Raw genomic sequence first — 21,284 nt, 5'->3', positions numbered from 1 at the left:
CTAATGTCCGCACCCAGCCCTCCTTTCAGAACCTATACACCTCCAGAGAGAGGAAAAGGGCAAGAAAACGAAACAATAAAACCCACACACCCAGGACATGATGCTTTTGTACTTCAGTACAGACCACTGGGCACCAGAACATTCAGGAATAAGAGGTTCCTATATCCAGCTATAACTGTTAACAACCACAACTGTATGGGCCATTACTTTTACTAATATATTACATTGGGCATTATGCATAAAAAAGGCATTACATTATATATATTTACACAGTTGAAACACACTGCGCAGTGCACACACCTGTTAATGTTTCTGTTTACTCAGTCAAGATGTTTATTCTTGCAATGTATCTTGTATTTAATATACTTAAGTGCTCAGTGTTCCTGTAAACCAGAAAAAACCTTGTGTGTGTGAGCACACTTGGCCAGTAAGGTTTTTCTGATTCTGTTTGACAGCATTTTCATTCTATTGGGGGAAACTATTCCTGTAATGGCTGATGGGTTTATAAATAAACTACCATTCATATCATACCATATCTACCATATCCATTTAGGGTTTGTAATTTATAATCTTTTTGAAAGAAGATGCTCACCAAGGTTGCATTTATTTGTAAAAACATTAATAAAGTTAAATAAATAAATAAATAAATAAATAAATAAATAAATATATATATATATATATATATATATATATATATATATATATATATATATATATATATATATATATATATATATATATAAAATGTAAAACAATTTATTTTAGTTTATTTTTCATTCTATTATGCTAATATGTTGCATAAGAAACATTTCTTCTTATTATCAATGTTAGAAACAGTCGTCCTTAATACTGTGTAGTGGTAAGCGTTGTGTTTTTTTTTCAGGATTCTTTGATGAATAGAAAGTTCAAACATACTGTATGTACAGTATATATATATATATATATATATATATATATATATATATATATATATATATATATATATATATATATAATTTTTAAATAGAAGTATTAATTACTATATAAAAGAAAAAAATCACATTGACTCCAAACTTTTTAAATGGTTATGTCTCTGTTATAATGTTAATATTAACAAGCTCTACTATAAAAAACATTTTAAGACATAGGACCGTTCATTTTCATTTTAAGTGTCATTTACCTGCCTCATCCTGAAAACCTCTGGCTCCTTCTTTAGCTTCCAGGGGTATTTGTGGCTCAGCGGCTTCGTCTTCTGTAGTCTCAGAGTCTAACACAAAGAAATAAGACATTAAGTACAAAAAAACAACAACTGTGATGATAGCAGATATCAAACTAAGAAAATAAAACCATACTATGACTTTGAGTAAACAGTTTTTACTTTCTTGAGGAAAAGTGTATCACAAAGCAGGATTTGGGTTGCCACATAGTGAGAGGTAAAATGAATAAATAGAAATGGTGTTTGAAATGGGAGCTTGATGGGGAAAGAGAGGATGAACCACTACAGTGAGCCCATAGATGAAAACAAACATTACCATAACTTTGCTTCCGACAGGAGCGGAAAACTTCGCTTCCATAGTGGCAGAGGAGAGAAGCAGACAAGACATCACCGTTACTATAGAGACGAATCCCATCCCAGAAAATAGATAACACTGCAACAAACTGCTGAATGGACACATTTTCACAGTTTACTGGTCTTGGTTGACTAGTCCTTGGTACACAACATCACTGCCATCTGCTTTTGCTTTGTTTAGATTAATATTTCTTGGGCAATAATTCAATCATTCATGTATAATATATTGCTAAATTTGAAAGAAATTATCATCCTTTTTAAATGAGATCGAAGCTAATTTAGTTACCCAGATGGTACTGCCATAAATAATCTACTGTGTATTTCTAACTATTAATGATTATCAGAAACAACATTTTAATCCATGAGGTTCGTATATAATAAAAAGGAACTAATATGAATTCCTGTGAATGAAAATCTTCAATGGAGTATTTAATAAAAAGAGTAATCCACATTAATTCTGCCTGTCTAATTAATTATTTAAGGCATAGTTTCAATTTAAAGAGCTTTTATAGGGATCCACATCTAAAATCTCATCACATCAGTGCAAAAGTGTCAGCAGTTCGTATAAATTGCTTCAGTGCTAAGCACTGCTAAGCTTTTTGCATTATTGATGCTGAGATTATTGTGCCTTTGTACATAAAGTGAACTGATTCATTGTTTGGCTCCTCTTTATCGGATCGAGCAGACAGACAATTCCAGAAAATCTGTCTAGCATGACTTCTCAAACCCAAGCACACAGACACAACACTGACTGACATCTTCAAGAATAGAGGAAATAATAATCAAAAGCACAATGGTTTATTACAAATTACAATACAATAGCAACACAATTCAACAACACTAACAATTCATAAGAAAGATGCACAGTCAGCACTTAAAACTGAGGATGCATTGCATAGATTCTGCATTAAGGAGATGTATTTCAGAGTATGCAGATTGATATAACAGGCTAAATTATTTTATAATTATCAGACATGAATATGAATGATATCCCCATTAGCAGTCATTTATAATAAACGCTTCTCAGAGGTAATGGGAGCAGTGCAGCAGCGGAGGTACTTTATACACAATTTAGGGCATACAATTTAGATCATATTTGTCTGAACTGAACACTTCATCTGATGTAGGCCCTCTAGGTGTCTCTGATGAGGTTATGGAGGGCCTTGATTTAGAGATTGATAACAATAACATACTCAGAGGGATATTAGATGACATTTTGGGCTTCCCTCGGAATAATATCAAATGATGGAAATCCTAAATCTTAATGATTTATCATCAATCTCCAGATGCTACAGAGGCTTAGACCTTGTTTTGACACATTTGTGTGATACTTCAAAGTTCGAAACACATTTTGGAAGTTGGCAAGTTGCGTATGGCACAGCTGAATATAATTATAGACGAGCAGAGTTTTCTGTCTTGTGTTGGCTGTTTACATATTTCATTCTGAAACAAGAAGTCTGGACGAGATATCAAGGAGCCAACTAAAAACAGAAAACCAAACGTAAACAACATAAAATTAGCAAAAGTGATTTTGAATTGAGGTAAAAAACATGATGAAAAAATGCAATTCATATTTTAAGTTTCCAAAGTCGTGTTCAGTTCACTTTATGTTACTGGGGGAGGAAAGATTAAAAAAAATATCTCCATAAAAAAATATATATATTTAATAAATGAACATAATGCATCCCAGAATGCATTACCTATGTTGAAATCGGTGTTATTATTCCTAATTAAAACTCAAATTGAAAAAATGACAAAAAAGTACTACAAACAACTAAAATTAAATATATAAGTAAAGCTAAATAGAAATTTAACTAATAAAGCACATAAATACTACAACTGAATTCACTTGAAAAATGAAGATATAAAAATAAAAGCTGATTTAAAATATTAATAAATATTCTGAAATGATATAAATACAACTAAACACTGGTTGAAATTCTTTAAATTCAGTAAATTCCTCTTTGTGTCATTACAATTCAATTTCCAGTTTAACTTCCTGTAATCGCCAGTTCGATTCAAACTCACTCTCCAGACTTCAGTTCTGCAATTTGCCATTTTCCCCATGACTGCTAGCAGACGGATATTGAAAGATTAGCATCAATCGCTTTCAAATTGCAAAGGAAAAAATCAAAGCATCCTCGATTTTAAACAAAGACTAGACATTCGATGACTGACAGACTGAAGAGTTATCGTAAAATCTCTCTTGTAATAACCTGTTATCTATAAAGCCAAACACACCATGAGTGAACCGCCCAAAAGTTCGGTTAGAATGTCCGGTTTTCTGGAAAGAGAAAGAGAGAAGAGGTATGTTATTAGTTGCAGAGAATGCTACAAAATGTATGATTATGACTTCAAATGAGCAAGACAAACAAGCATTACAAACAGTAGATCAGCAGATCTCCCCAAAGCAGATTAACAAGAGCACTTTGAAATGAGAAGAGAGATGAAGCGATGGCTACCGCTTGTGCCACTTGTCGGTCTTCAAAACTAAAAAAAAAAAAAAACATGTCCGTCTCTGCTCTGCTAACCTAGATTTTAAATCTTATGTAGGGCATTTGTTGACTGAGAGGCTAAAAAAATTGAGCTAGCTTCTTTTGCCAATCCCTGCGTTGGTGTACCCGCATGTCACCTTAGATTAAATGCATCTGCTAAATGACAAGTATGAAAGCTTCCAGTACAGCTTAAATGGACTACAGAATGGTTGATCTTATTCTGTTACAAGATGTTATTCCCGGTTCTCAAGCAACATACTGTAAGGCATGTAATTCCTTTGTCCATTTCTAAACAAATTCATCTTGTTCAGTGGGAAATGCGATTCTCAGCTTCCCAGTATAGCTTCCTTTCCACCTGTGTGCAATTTTCACAATGGATGAATGTAAACCGAAGCAACAGCGAGGATGCATATAGCAGCGGCTGTCAGTCACTCCCAATCCATTAGTTACAGCGAGAAATGAAACCCTAATGGCTGAGGCACCAGTAATTTCAAACCCTTCTTCTGTGAATCTGCTCCCTAACTGCATTAGCTAAGGACGGCGGCCATCCGTTTCAGAGACTTGTGCCTGGAGGTTTGCAGGGCTGGTGAAGGGGAAAGGCAAATAAAAGTGGATGAACTTTTAGAGGAATTACAAGTCAGCCATTTAAATTAATTTGCTTAAGCATGGCTCTTTCTGCTTGCTGTATAGAAAACATTAAAACATCTGAATAATTCATAGGCGAAGGAGGATTCATGTGCATGTGATGCTGGTAAATTTGTCATTAGCCTCCATGTTTGGCATCTTAATGGACAAAAAGACTAGTTCCACTTCACCACACAAGTGCAATGCATTATGCAAAAGATATGATTTCTTCTATTGCCTTATTTAGTCAAAACCAACAACACAGCCACCACAAATGCATAATATGATCAGTCAACACATAAAGAAACTGAAACTGTGTTAAATAAAATGTACATTTCCCACTTTATGTAACATTAGTATATGCCTTACACAAGTAATAATTATTTGAACAAAAACTAAATTGAAAAAAAAAAAAATTCCCTCCCACTTAATTTCCACTAGACAAATATTGTGTGTCCAATCACTTTGAAAACTAAAAATTCACCATAAAACCATTTATGCTAAACTGTTATCCCTATATGATCAATAATAATAGGGATGCTTGCTTTTGCAAACACCATTAATCACAACAAAATCAATGAATCCAAATAACAATCGATTCCCCAATCTTTAAATGGTAAATTAACCAAGAGCAGACTTGGGAGGTTGATATTATTTTTGAGCTTTGGTTCCTCGTCCCATGATAAATCTGAAAGCTGCTAGTAACAGAGGGCCCTTCAAGCTTCAATTACATTTTCCAAACTGACACTTATCCAAAATGACCTGCCAAATGCACACTCGCTCCTTTGATTGAGTGCAGGCCACCGAGGGAGGATCTTCAGCCAACCATCTGTGCTGTGAAGAGCTGAGCGACGCTCTTCTTACTGGGTCAATCAGAAGTAAACAAGGACACAAGCTCTCGTCGTTTGACATTCAATGTCTACGTTGTATGACAACATCAAGAACGGCTACAAAAAACAAAACAAAAAGACAGCTAATTATTTTGTATGATAGTCTAATCTGAGTCCTTTGTCCATAGTTATATGGTTGCAAAGATAAAATGAAACTGAATATCCATATCTCTAACATGTTTAGAATATACATAGTTGGTAAACAAAATATTGCTAATTAGCATGATTATATTTTTAGTGCTAAATTTGTACATTTTCTAAAGAAATTGTGATTGTACATGTAATGTAGTGTTCTTCCCCCAGTGCATGTGATTAGTAAGATCTGAAATATTTTAGTGATTTAAGTGGTTGCTGGGGTCTTCTGGATGGTTGTTAGGGTGTTCTAGATATCCCATAATGATCCTGGTTTCTAAGATAAAAAAATTTGGCCAAAATTGCATGCATACTTTATTATGAAGGGAATTACAATGCCTTAACAATTCAAATGCATTACAAGATCAATTAAAACAATAAATAACATTAACATTTAATTCAGAACAGAACAATTTTGACCACAACAGTTAAATCTATCACAAAATGCATTAAAATAAGCTCAATTTAATAATAAAAAATATTGATGAAAAATTTTTATTGTTAAAATTTTTATTCAATAGTGAATAATATTCATACTAAAATACTTAAATCCATTAAAACTTAATATTTACCTAGTATTTGTGTGTATCATTAGCTTAGCAATATGCTAATGACAAACTCTTTTTAAAGTAGAAATGATCTCAATTGTTTCAGAAAAGGGCTATAAAATGTTTTAAAAATATGATGCAGTCATTAGTTGGCACAAAAACAACATCACCCGAATGAAACAAAGCTGCTTTTGTTGTCTTTTTCTAGCCACTCTAAATCTTCAGACAAAAACTTCTGAGCCGCGTTGGTCAGCACCTTGGAGAGCTCCAATTATTTTTCTTGCCAGCCCACACCACAGGCGTTCATACTGGATGAATCAAGCAACTCAAGGCAACAGCTCTGGACGTTCAGATGCATCATTTTTACCTTCTTGGTCACCAGGTAATTTATATGTTGACAGGTTAGGCTCAGATTGAAGTCTGATGAATGCTGCCAGGCACTATTTAATCTGGGTTATGGTATCTGCCTTCTGCTCTAACTCCACTCTTTCAGCCCTGAGAGAGTGGGCTATTTCAATCTCACCCGGTCTAACTTTTCATTACTCCTGCCAATGCAGCATGTGAATCACTTCACACCTTAAGGAACACATCTCTCTCAGCTACCCATTGCATTCCCTAATGCTTGTGAGTCAGCAGGGCAGGTTTAGAGAAAACAGTGGGAGCTCACGTAATTCACGGGCCCCTCTACACTGTTATATGGCCACTATAATGATATTACTCAAACATCATGCTGGCTAAAGGTTCGTTCTAAACGTTTAATGTTAATCTGATTAACATTGATGGTAAACTGGTTGCAGTTCACAAGGTCAGAAAAACGGTACCTTTATTTCTCACTGGAGCAGCACCATCAATGGGACACATTTGTACCTTAATTTAAGTTTTAAGGTAGTATTTAATATTGAAGTATAGCACACTTTTTCTTCCACTGTATGTTTTATATTGTGCAGTGCATTTCAAGAGAGCTCTTTAAGAAATTTGAGATTAACTGTGCCTTGCTGTTCAGACTTTTCACTTTCAAATATAATTTAAGACTTGATTTTCAAGATTAAAGAGTGTTCAGGAAAATAACTCTGCAATTGGTCTTATTTCTCACATGTGTATACTAAATTATGATTAATCTTGTCTTTCTTGCATATATTTAATAATTTATAGACACTGCACAAAGATGATGGCTGCATTTGAAACCAAATCCACATGCCTTGCTCTCTCTCCAGTCAATCAGTTAATTTACAGACAGCATTTTTGTATGAAGGCACCTTTTAAGGAAACTGATTTCAGACAGGCTTTCAAACCATAATGTCATGTTTAATGGGCTAGAACAAATTAAAAATGGGCTTTAGAGAAATCCAAGCCAATACTGAAGTGCCTAAAGTGTTTATTTCCCAGTAGAACTTGAATCATATGTTGATAAATTAGCATTCTTTACACCATCAGACACCATTTTTTATTCTTTCCACCAAGCAAACATACATAGGATTGTGAGATCCCAGGTGGTAAAGGAGCCATCTATGATTCTATGAAATAAACTCTTGGTAAACAAGATTATGCAAAGACTGTTTTGAGACACCTCTTCATACTGCAGAATACTGGCTGCAAAACAAGACTTTTCAGGTTTTGGACACAGCTAACAGCAAACAAGATGTGTGCTGAGGGTGATAACAACAGCACTGATGTGGTCTCATTTACAAAAACCAAAATCTACTATCTTCTTTTGCTGCCTTGCAAGCGCTGGTATATCAGTAAGTATATGTGAATCTAGTTATCTTTAGTAGCAGCAAAGCGATCCCTCCTTAAAGCACATCAAATATAGGGATGAAATAATTACATATTATTCACATGACAGCATAGAAAATAAAACTACCATTTAACCTACATCTGAAACTATGACTCAGCCACCTGTTCGGTATCCGTCTGGTCTCTAAACTAAACCTCTGCCCCATCCACCCACCTGTCTCCGTCTGCCGACTAAGATCCAATTATCTTTTTCTTTCACCCATCCCCCTCTCCTCTCCTTCACACCCACTTTTCCTTTCATCTTCACAAGGATTCAACCTGAGAGGAAGAGGGGTACTGTAAGAGTTTGTCCTGCTCTCACCTGTAAAATGTCACAATGACATATTGTCAAAAGATGGACACTTTCAAGCATTTAAAACCAATGGCAAAGCATCAGGGAGGGGGTGGTTTGCATTTTGACCCCACCATCATTAGTGTCATTAGTGGGGTTTGCCAAGCCATAATAATACAATTTGCCATTTAAAGGGACAATTTGACCAAAGATTTTATCATCTACACACCCTAATGTTGTTCTAAATCAGTATGCATTTCTTTTTCTACAGAATACAAAAATAAAAGAACATTTGCCCCCTTTGACTTTTACTGTATGCATAAAGCATAAAATATCTTCTTTTTAGCAAGTGGTAATGTGTCAAATTTTTACAGCTTATTGGTAGAAAAGGTGGACAATAACACTCACAAAATAAAACATGATTGGGAAGAGGAAACGGGTTTTAATATTCAAAAAAACGTGGGATGAGTGCTTGAGAAATGTACATATGTACACATGTTCTGTAAATGCTAGACATGATTTGAATTAGTTCAAGGTCATTCATAGGCTTCATTATCCTGCATTAAAACATCTTAAATTTTATCCCACGATTTCTCCACTCTGTAAGTGTAAAACAGGCAACCTGTTTAATTCTTTATGGTCATGTAATAAAATTCAGCCATTTTGGAAATGAATATTTACATTTCTTTCTGTATTGTACTTTTAGGGGCAGAAAATCCCTTTTGTAGTAAACATCAAACAAGTCATTTCACGCTGCATGTTACTTGCAAAAAAACTGATCTTACAGATGTGGAAAGCAGATTATGTCCCTGCTTTTGAGATGTGGGCAAGGGAACTGGGAAATATGTTACATTTGGAAGATATTAACAGATAAATTATGAATTTTCATCAATATCTAGAAACCAATAAGATTTTGGACTACATGTCTTTTAATCAAACTGCCTGAATGTACACTATTTGAATATCCATTGTTGACGTCCATCAGGATAAAAGATTGTATATTAACACTATGTTTCTTATACAACATTCCTGACTTTTTTTTTTTTTTTTTTTTGGAGGGGGGGAGGGGGGTTCTGATATAAAGCTTTAATGTTCTTGGCTCCAAAATTATGTACAGATAAGGGTGCTTGATGTCATATTTTTCCTGTATAGTGGCTATGTTTGTGACATTGTGTGTGTTGTTTCAAGAAAATTAAAATAAAGAGACTATATAATAATAAATGTATGTGTCAGATTTTGGAACAATGTGAGTTTGAACCAAATTATCTAGCAACTTTTTTGTCTTGAACCAGTAAATATCCACCTAGCAACCCACTGAAAACACCTTAGCAACCACACAGCAATGTCTTGGCAGTGGAGTTTCAACAGATATCTTGTTTTGGAGTGCAATAACAGCCTGCTGATGTGAAGCTGTTTGGTTGCAGTATGTATTAAATGTAGTGAAAAAAAGACTACAAATATAATCATTTTAGCTGATGGTCATGGTGTAAAAAATCTTCCTCTTAATGCACTAAAGCGTGAGGTCGTCAAGTTTATGATCCTAGAGATCCCTAGAAATATGCATCAGGGAAAAATAGGTTGCTGCTACAAGCATTTCTGTTTTATTGCACTTGGACAAGAAAACAACCTACATGCTGACTTGCCATATGTCTTCTGTATAGTGGTGCAAAATCTAACAATACGAGTCCCATATCCAATACAGGATTTCAAAATGAAACTTTGCTGTGATAAACAATGTTGGATTTCATATTCCTCGAGAAGGACCACTTAAGAGGTGACAGCAAAGCACTCAAGGGGCTGCCACCTTTGTCTCTGTTGAATCCCAGAATGCATCAGAATAAGATGGGGTTTAATGAGCCATGGACATTCACCTATTCATCTGTAATCATCCTCATGCAATTAGCCAGATGGGTGCCGTTTGTTTACAAGAAAAGGGTGGGGCGCTGGAGTGGGAATGAGTGCTAACAGCCCTAAAGGAGGGAACTGGGTCAAGCCTCCCTCAGACAGAACTCACTGAATGACAAAAACCCACACATATGGGTCAAACTCAAACTCCCAGTCAGTTATGAGTCAGCATGCAAAGTAAGAATAATAAGGCATGCAAGGACTCACCTGAAAGCGTTTCTTGGACCAGATTTTCTTCATGGCTTGGAGTAATCCTGGTTTTTTGTTGCGTTTAACCGAGGTGGGAGTGACGTTTTCTGGGAGCTGGGGATTCACGGTCAGACCCGGTTGTGACCTGATCGTATCGGTAGCATGATCTGAATCCAGCTTGGACTGCTGAAAAAGCCACTTGAGAGAGGAAACGTACCCGGCAGATTGGCAATTCACCTGCTGTAATTTCTCTGAGAGCAAAACTTCTCTCTCAACAACTTGATTTTTCTGAGCATACTCCCTAAAAACTCAGTCCTGTATTACAAAGTTGTTCTGCTGCAGATGATGTTCTTTTAATTTAGGCAGCTGCTCAAACTAACACCAGAACAAAAACCGTTTGAGAAAAAAGATCCTAGCAGACGGCACCTCCTCAGTGCTTGAAGATTCCCAGAGGCAAAAAAAATCAGAGCTGGCTCTAAACCCTCGATCGAGAGTTGACCAATAAGAGCGCAGAATAATAAACTCAACCAGCAGCAGCAAGCGAAGGACTGTGTGTGTGGAGAGGTAAGCAGAGAGAGAGCGAGCAAGAGCGAGAAAGGGAGAGAAACCACTACCCTGCACCGTTTCGGGGGAAGGGAGGGGAGAAAGACAAAAAGAGAGAGGAAAGGAAATATGGACAGATTGAGTGAGAGAGATAGAATGATTCAGTCCTATAGAGCCTTGCACTCAGGGATGCCAGTTGGCAAATCCGTTATCATGTCCCGTTTTGCTTTTTTCCCCTTTTCTCCACCACACTTTCTCGTTGTGTTGTGCACCGAGGCTGAACGTGTCTCTCCTGCCCAGCAGCAGCTCCAGTCAGGAGTCTCCTCACCCACTGCCTTCGTTTTATATTCAGGATCAATGCATGTGACGTCAGAGCAGCTTCCAGTCTATGGTGCCTTTTTGCAACCCACCAGCGGCACATTCTTTAAATAATTTTTGTCTCTTCTTAAACCCCAAGGTACAGGTGGGTGGTATGAACAAAATCGTAAAAAAAATATATAGGCTTTATTTATTTGTTCATTTTTAAATAAAATGACCTGGTATGTAAATACAAATTTGTGATTATATCAAAAAAAGTCAATTGAATTGTTGCTTAGAAGCAGTTACCGATGTAAACTCGGTATCTTCTCCAGGCTAAAGGAGTGGTCATGCTCTGCAAATTTTCGCAGACAAAATCCAGTAATTTCAAAACAAATCGACATGATTGAGAATTTTGTCATGACGGTGAAAGACTTCAGATTTTACCAACAGAACGTCACCACCGTGAGAGCTGTGCTTAATACATTGCTATGGTGTTGTTGAGAAAAAACAGATTGCCCTTGAAATTTCAGTAACTTGACCACACTTTAAGCAATTTCAGTCTTGTTGATAACTTACCCTCTCATAAACAATATGGTTCACCAATTGAATCCTTCCCACCTGGAACCCCAAAGCATTTCTTTTTCTTGTTAGTCTCTTCCACTTATCTATTTAAATCAATTAATAAAGAACTAGAAACTTAAAGCACCTTACACAGCAATTCAATCCTTATCTCGACTTGTTTGGGGAACGTCATGCTTGACATTACTCCATATTTCCACATGGCTATGACCTGTAAACATTGTAAAGCAGTCCTTCCCATCTGACAGCTTCAGGAAAATATCGACCAAGGTATAAATGATACATGAGCACACGTTTATACTGGTGCATAGTACACTCTAAAAAATAAAGGTGCTAGACTATGCCATAGAACCACATTTTTGTCTAAATGGTCCCATAAAGAGCCTTTTACATCTGAAGAACCATCTTTGTGATGAAATAAGGTTCTTCAGATTATAAAAAGGTAAGAAAGAGAACCAAAAATGGTTCTTCTATGGCACTGCTGTGAAGAACCTTTTAAGCACCTTTATTTTTAAGAGTGTATATCATCATGCAGCAGAGCCCTAACCCATCTACTCATTCCTCTCATTTCCTTCTCCAATAGTTTAAACTAATTAATGCATTTAGGTTTATTAAAAGGTTTATTAGAATTTAGATCCCTTGGACAGATATCAAATATCTTTAATGAGAAGACTGAGGCAATCATGTGCAGCTTTGCATAATGAACTCATGAATTATACAATCACACACCTGCTATGTTAGCAAGGGGGTCTGAGAGAGACACATTGATTTCAAGCTCTTTTATTTGACGAGAGCACATGATCTGTACCGTTACAGCAGCAAATGGATGTCATACAACAAAATCACACTTGAAAAAAACATTGGGAAACAGACTGTGGTCTACGTGACTTGGCCACTGAAATGGATTGCCATTTTTCATAGCCGAACTGCTCTCATTATAGAGGCTGACGCCTGCTGAGACAGAGCATCAAGGGTGTTTTGAGAGAGCCAGACACCTGACACATTCCCTTATTCATTCTCATTAGCTGTCTCTGCTCATGTTCATAATAACCCAGGTGGACGGTTGTTTTCCTTCATTCCTGTAGTGTTGTCCACACCTGCGTCCTTTTGCTCTAATGTATTGCATGTTAAGCCAGCATGCATAATATTACACTGAAAAGGGTATCTGGTGCACAAAAGCACATCATCTAGATATACAGTATATTTATAATGCACATATAACAGCTTAATTGGTTTACAACCAATGTTTAATGTTAGTTTAGTCGGTCGGTCACTAAAAAATATTATTCTTCCATTTAATCACAGATCATTTGAAGCCAAAATCTTATTTATATTCTCAAGGCACATTCCTTATCAGGATTGCTGCACATAATTCCACATATTTGTCTTGTAATCTCTACCCAAACATGCCTTGCCTCAAACAACACTCATTTTCATCTGATATCACAAATCCTTCTCATTTTGATTCCCGTTTCTAACACCCTCTTTTTATGATAAAATCAATTCCTGATGTATAAAAGTCCAGTCGTACATGTTTTCCTCATTAAATATCCAATTTCACTCAGGAATACATCAGATAACAAAAGTAAATGGGTCAGAATATGTGATGCTCAATATGAGATTTCATTTATCTGTATCTGTCTATGTCTTGTATATTAAATTATGCATGTTAATTTCTCCTTATTTTAACATTGAGATTTTATGATTGGTAGTGTATACTAATAAATTGGATGCATTTCAGGTTAAATGATCATTTATGCTATTATAAATGGACATTGAATTACAATGAACAATAGTATATTTATAAACCAACATAAACCTAGATTAATATATGCTGTAAAATAATGTTGCTCATAGTTAGTTAATATCTTATGGATTAACTAATACATGAAACTCAATGCAATAACTAACATTAACAAAATGAATCTTAAAATCAAAGTAATGATCAGATCATCAGTATAGAATTTGTAAAATTGGTGCACTGCATCCCTAGTTAGAAGTCCATTTCATGTTGAGTCTGTGATTCAATCTGTTTTTCTCAGATTTGAGGTGTTTGTTCAATGATGTGAACAGCAGCGTTACAAACTAGACTGCCAATTGACCTAGTCTCATTCTAAACACATTTTGTGTGTGTCTTTCTTCTATCTCTCCCTTCAGCCCACTCTCATTCTCTCTGACAGACAGTGGTCAATATCTGAGGGAGCAGTACAGCTCTCTCTTTTCCCTGTTTCATGGATCCCATCGATCGGTCTTAAGAACAATTATAAGGATCAACTCTATTCCACCAGGTGTCACACGCATCAGTGTTGTTTTCACCTGTAAAACTGCCACATACCTTACTAATACTAGCGGAGACATTGAATCATAATGCTGAATACCAATGTTTCAGATTTAGTTACTAGAAGAGGGCTCAGACACAGCTCTAGGAGGAGTTGGATTAAATTGCTTGCACACATTTCCAAGACTAAAAACAATAAACATGGTTGATTTAGTTTTCTTTTCTTTTTTTAATATAAATGCAATAGAAAGTTACACTAAGCGCTGAGCTGTTCGTGAATAGGTAAGATCCCTAAAGTTGCAAAGTCTTAAACCCAAAGAGATATTATATTTAAAAGTGAAGTCTTGTCCACTCCTTCCTAAAACGCCTCATTTAAACACTCCCCCACATGTCTACGTCACTGTGTGGGAAGATTTGCATAACTAACACCGCCCAAATGTTCATGCAAAGAACGAAGGTGTAACTTTGATTATCTGTGTAGTATTGTTTCCGCTATCGCCATGTTGTTGAGATGCTGTGTTTGTTGTGAAACATTGGTGACATTGCATTACACCAAATACACAAAATAATGTTCTTTTTAGCAACGTCATATGACCCTTTCAAGAAATACTGGTCACACTTTATTTTAAGGTCCAATTTCCACTATTAACTATTGGTTCTGCCTCAAAAAACTCCTTTAATTACTGCTTATGAATAGTTAGTGAGGTAGTTGTTATGTTTAGGTATTGGGTAGGATGAGGGATGTTGAATATGGTCATGTAAAATATCTGCCTTATAAGTATTAAGACACAGCCACTATTCTTGTAATATGCATGATAATAAGCAACAAGTTAATAGTGAGAATTGGTCCATGAATTAAAGTTTTACCCAAATACTTTTATTCAGCAAAGATGCATTAAACTAAAAGTCAAAGTAAGTACTACGTTACAAAAAAATTATATTTCAAATGAATATTCTTTTCAACTTTCTATTTAATGTTTCCAACATGGAATAATAAATAAATAAATAAATAAATAATCTAATTGTGACTTTTCTTGCAATTCTGAATCTTTCACAATTTGGACTTTTTCTTGAAATTCTGAGAAAAAAATTCAGAATTGCACGTCATTAACTCACAATTGCGAGACAAAATGTTGCCATAAACAATAAAAAAAAAGAGAATTAAAATCTGAATTCTGCATTTACATCTCGCAATGTACAACTTTTTTTTCCTCAGAATGGCAAGTTTATGTCCCAAATTGCAAGGAAGTCGTCAGAATTAAGAATTTATCAGAATGAGATTAAAATTGATTCCAATTTTTTTAAATATTTTATTCTGTGATGAAAATGGGCTTCCATACTATCCATCAAGAATTTATTTTTTTAAATGACAGCTTTCATAAAATAGATTTCATAACAAAAAAAGGGTTTCCTGAGCACCAAATCAACATATGTGAAACTGAAAGATGTGTGTAATGGCTGCTGAAAATTCAGCTTTGCCATCACATGAATTACATTTTAAAATACATTTTAAAAAGAAAAGTTATTTTTGACATTTTATAACAATATTACTTTTTAACTGCATTTTTGATCAAACCTTGTACCTCACAGTAAAAGTCAGAAGACAAAGCCTCAAATAATTAACTTGAAATCAATGCTTTGTTACATCTCATTGCAATTTGTTTTCCATGATGACTCATTTTAGCCACTCTGAGTAACAGACATGCAAACTCTTCACTCATAGCTGCAAATGCCCATCGGGCAGTGAAATAATGGCTTCCTATCTTAATGTGAAAGGCACACTATACAGAGTCAATGTGAGAGTTATGTGAAAGTGATTAAAGCAAGCATTGAGTCGTCCTCCAGGAGTCAGTCCCTCCAGTAAAGGCCCAAGTTCCCACTGCACATCCACTGCAAACTCTCCATGCTTAGATCAGCAGGGCCTCCTATTCCCCTCTCCCTGGGGAACCATCTAATGAAATGTGCAGCAATTCCAGAAGCCCTACAAGCACTGTGTAATAACCAAAACGACTCCATTTAACAAGAACAAGTCACATAAATCACAGGGCATGGGCACTTCTGCAGCACATTTATGTATATGCTTGTAATGGGTCTTATGCAAAGGAAGTTCAGGCTGAATGTAAAATAAAAAAAGTCATTATTTCCTCATCTTTGTTCTATAAAACAAAATTAATTGTTAAGAAGCACCTGTGTTCGTTCAGTTTGAATTAGTATGAATGGATAAAACAGAGGGTCTGACATTCTTCCTAACGTCTTCTTTTGGGTTTTAGAGAAGAATGAAAATAATAGCAGATTTGGAATGACTTGAGGGTGAGTAAATGAAGACAAACTTGCTCTTTTAGCCTAGTCCTCACCCCGGCTTGTCCAATGCAAGATGTGGCCAGACACCATCAGTGTCTTCAATGGTGCTTCAGACAGGCGACAGCAGTAGTTTATTCATTCCATACACACACGATCTGCAGATAAACCGCCTTCTGTCTCTTTGAACACATTCATTTGCAACATGCCAGGCAGCAGGAAGAGTCCAAATGTTACTGGGCTGGGAGAACATTAAAAAAGGCTTTAGAGGAAACCAGTCAAGAGACAAGTCAAGAACTGGTTTGTTTCTTACAACATTAAAGAAAGGAAAAATTCTGTGCTTTGATGCCTCACAAAGAAAGCATGTGGCAATACTTAGGTATTAGATGTATATTGTCCTCCGAAGTCTTTTATGACAAGACTACATTTAAACAAAAAAGACAGTAAACCACTAATGTAAAATAGTATTATGATTTGAAATGACTTGTCTATTTAATTATATTTTAAAATGAAATTTACTCCTGAGAAAAAAAAGATGCTCCTTCAGAAATCTCTTGCTAAAATGTAGCATGATTATCATTGTTGAAAAAGTTGTGCTACTTACAATATTTCTGTGGAAACTGAGATACATTTTTATCAGGATTGTTTGATGAATTGAAATTCCGAAGGGACAGCAATTACTAAAATAGCAATAATAACCTCTACTTATTTATTTATAAAAATTGTCACTTTTGGTCAAATTAAAACATCTTACTGAATAAAAGTTTTAATCTGTTTAAAAAGATATCTTCCTGATCCCAAGTAAGTAGATAGTATTTTAAGCAGTGCATACAATAGCATTTAACGAGGTTATGCAAAATTCTGAATTCTGAATATCAATTCAGTTTTTAAATAAATAAATAACACTGAAATTTAAAAGGCATTCTCAAATGTTTTAAATCAATCATGCACAACCTTGGTTTTTAGATGGTACTTTAATATGCTTCAAGCTTTACCGTAATACTATGCCTAAGTTGGCCTTATTAAGGTCAAACTAAAATAAAATATTTAAAAGTCCTGTAAGCAGTTTCATCTGTTTTGCTAACTCAAAAAGAAAAACAACAAAGTGATTTCTAAGGCGACAACCTAGGGGTGTCACGATTCTCCAAATCCTTGATTCGATTGCATTTTCGATTCTAAGGTCACGGTTCGATTCGATTCTCGATTTTTACATTGAGACAGTCATGAAGCTCTGTGTTGCTCTGGATGTACAGCAATCTGTAGTCAAAGCAACTAAATGTGCGCAGCTCAGACCTTCAATTACTTTATCTCTTACATTATTGTACATGGAGGGAATCACCGTAGCTGTGAGATGCGTTCTACTTGGGATTTCGTAGCGTGGCTCTAGCACGCTAATTAAATGCCTAAAACCGGAGTTTTCCACCACCGAATAAGGTTGCATGTCCGCGGCTATGAATACTCCTACCGCACGCGTAATTGCATTTGCACGAGTTGAGTTGCTTGGAAGTTTAATTCCAAATGAAGACGGAAGAGTAGTTTGTGTAGTTGTTGGTTTAACAGATAAATCTATGTTTTTGTGGTGCCTGCGGAGATGCCCTGCCATGTTAGTCGTGCTGCCAGTGAGAGAATATGGTACACGCACATAGCACAGCTTGCAAACTGTTGTTTTTTTGTCGACAACGCGAACGTTGTCAACATAACTCACTGGAAATCCAAAATACTTCCACACCAGCGACTTCAGTGAAAGAGGAGGGGATTCGAGTTCTGTCGATGGGTCTCCTGCATCTGCAGTTGCCATGCTATCTTTTGAGTGGCTGTTAGAGGAGGTTGACTCGCAGCACTTCAACACATGTGTTTTTTTCAGCTTGGCAAGTAACCAGACACAACATGGGGGCGTGGCAGCATCGACGATTCCATTTTTTTATTCGAAGTTTGAGACTGTGACTTAATTTCGATTGATTTCGATTTAAAATCGAAATCGTGACACCCCTACGACAACCTCAAATAATTTCCGTTACTGACATCCCAGATTCCACTCACATTTCAAAGTCTGAACTGCATGTTATCAATGTGATAATGCAGTTCTACCATTTTGTAAATAATGTGAGATTTGGGAAGAAAGGAAATCACATGATGGCATCGATGCTTACACTGTCAAATAAAAAAAATTAAAAACAGACAACGTAATAAAGCACTATGAAGACAAAAATCCTGTTCTCCACTGCAGAATGGCAGCAAACCAGAGCAGATGGTTCACCCTCAGCCTGCTGGTCCCTCGCAGACACTGCAAAAAATATGATCGAAGCAAATCTGGCTTAATCATCCCTTACAGTAACTGAAGCTGGGAGGTTAATGGGCTGAGTGCAGAGGAAATGGTGGGATGATTGTGGATGGTATTCCTTCACAACAAGCACCCCGAGTCCATAGTCATCTTTGATGATGCTTGGGCAGTTGCTTTAAAGTAGTCTCAACCAGCACAGCAGAAAATGAACTATTTGACACAGCTGCCAATGGTGGTTAACTGAAAAAATACTGGCCATGAAACTAATCTTCACACTTTTTATAAACAAATAATACATGTTAATATGCCAACAGACTGTAGCTGTTTTCTTCTGCACCTGCTCCAACAGACCATGATTTTGTTCCTCCTATTTCGATTTTGGTGATTTAGTGCAAGTAATATTCTTGTGTCACCACATGGGGTTCAGGAGGAAAGAAAAATAACCTGCATCCAGATAATTACATTTCCACTGAGGCGAAGTTATTAGAAGACCCAACCGTTGCGCCAGATGTTTTCATCAGCACATGATTTTATTATGTCACTTATATCAGCTAGGGACAGATGTTCTCACAATTTAAGAACATCTTAAACCATCAAATGCTGCAATTTTTAATAAAGTTACCCAGCCAACCGGCAAATACCTCTGATCTATTTACTGTCCATATCTAATTTTTACTCACATTTGGTGCTCAGAGTGGGTTAATTTTGGACCCTGGACACAAGTACAGACTGATATGTGATATTCCTATGTACTTGAGCCATAGAAGAACACAGCACGGGCATCCAAGAGGTCAAAAAGAAATCAACAGCATGTAAACAACTAGTGCAACTAGAAAAAATTCTCAATATATTTTGTTGACTTTAAAAGCCTTGTGTCGGAACACTCTGGTATTTTAGTGCATTGTTCATTGTCCACAAAGTAACATGCTTTGTGCTGGTCATCATGTTTAAGACAGACAATTATAGAATGCCATTATTACAGTGATCACAATTACTGATTTATTAATATACATTTATGTACATTTGTACAACAAACTATCATCAGTGTTTTCCAGCTTGATTTTGATCTTCAATATTCACTGTAAAAGCACTTGTGAAGCAGCCATGATGTGAGACTGACACCTCCAGCTGACGCCCTCGAAAACACTTAGCCTCCATTTTCTGCCTTCCTCTCCTCTCTCTCCTGTCTGACTCAAAGCCCACTTCACTCGCTCCTCGGCTGCTCATATGTCTCTTCTTCCTCATCTTTTCCGTTTTTCTTACCCCCACAAATTCAAGCTCTCTTTCTCTGCAGTTGGAGTTATACCTGTGCAAATCATATTTTTCTCTCCAGCACCTCTAGGATATTAATCATGCTGTTCTTCTAGCATTCAGCTTTATCATCACTGGAGTAAACTATATTTTTAAAATGCATTAAGAAGGAAAATGGTTATTTTAAATTGCAGAAATATTTCACTTGTTTATACTGTATTCCTTGATCAAATAAGGGTATAGAAAAACTGCAGGATATTCATCACCTAGTTCCTGCACATAAACAATGCACACGCATGACACTGAAGTCATGTTTTACATGACATTTTATCACACTAGACATGTATACTTCAGAAATTTTGATGTCTACTGCCTAGTATCTCTGTAATTTCACTGTAAATGTCTTACTGCAAACTAAATTTAGGCTTTTTTCTTTTTCTTTTTTAGGCTGGGGGAATTATTTTTCTGTGGTTATTGAACCTGGAATATTCGTTTAAAACTCCTTTGCACTAGCAGATCCATCCTGGCCATCGATCATCCAATAAGAGCAGTCCTGTCTCTGACGTAGAGTCACATACTGGAAAAGGGCTAATAAAATTACACAGGCACATTTTAGACCGCGTTTCATCTCTGTCTGCCCGAGCACACAGACATTACTCTCTTTCTGTCCATTAAAGGAGACATTTGTTTTAGCTCAAGACACATTAGCTCTAACCAGAGATGGTCCAATGTACCTGACCTTTCTGCCACTTATTGATAGGATACAGTATAAATGATGGCAAAATCAGTGCTAACAATTTGAATTTTAACACTGCTAATATTGTTCTATTTTTTTCTCATTTGAAAGTTGCTTTGGACAAAGGTGGCTTCTAAATGTAAATGTAAATGGAGATATCAGTTCTTAAAGACTGTGGAATATAACAGTGTTGGTTAATTACCTAAAATATCAAACTAGCTGACTGACCAGCTGGCGAATACTTCTATATAACACCTGGGAACTGACTAGCACATTCTGAAGGGTTTAGATTTTCTCCACAAAAACAATAAGATTATATTTGTCCTGTTATTAACCGCAAGTAGGTCAGTATGAGATTGGAGAAAGGTAGGAGTATTTAAGAGAAATCAGTTTTGTGTGTCTATGTGATTGTGTTAATATAGGCCCTATCGTCTTGAGATCCAATCAGCATTAAGAAGGTTAGGTTAAAAAAGCCTACAAACTAAATCATCTTTCTAACATTTGTGCCAAAACTAGCAACTGTTTTTTTACCTGCCATTCAATTTACCTGGAATGATTGGATTTTGTTGAACTACAAGCAAAAAAAAAAAAAAAAAGCATGAAGCGCCAGTTGTCACAGAA

At 36.0% G+C, this 21,284-nt stretch overlaps 1 protein-coding gene across 6 annotated transcripts in view; it reads right to left on the bottom strand.

The window, feature by feature from the left end:
• Positions 1-21,284, bottom strand: part of LOC127965290 (striated muscle preferentially expressed protein kinase-like) — a 73,757-nt gene that overhangs the window by 37,988 nt on the left and 14,485 nt on the right. For 2 of the 6 annotated variants that reach the window (XM_052566040.1, XM_052566041.1), the window contains exon 2: positions 1,160-1,246. In XM_052566040.1, coding sequence (XP_052422000.1) covers positions 1,160-1,246 — 87 coding nt within the window. Of the gene's footprint in view, positions 1-1,159; positions 1,247-1,511; positions 1,547-3,765; positions 3,834-10,415; positions 11,222-21,284 lie in introns of those variants that run through there. The other 4 variants (XM_052566042.1, XM_052566044.1, XM_052566043.1 and 1 more) reach the window with 4 other exon arrangements.

The sequence above is a fragment of the Carassius gibelio genome, chromosome B9, assembly GCF_023724105.1.
Source record: "Carassius gibelio isolate Cgi1373 ecotype wild population from Czech Republic chromosome B9, carGib1.2-hapl.c, whole genome shotgun sequence".
Lineage (NCBI taxonomy): Eukaryota > Metazoa > Chordata > Actinopteri > Cypriniformes > Cyprinidae > Carassius > Carassius gibelio.
This window is presented reverse-complemented; position numbering and strand designations above follow the sequence as displayed.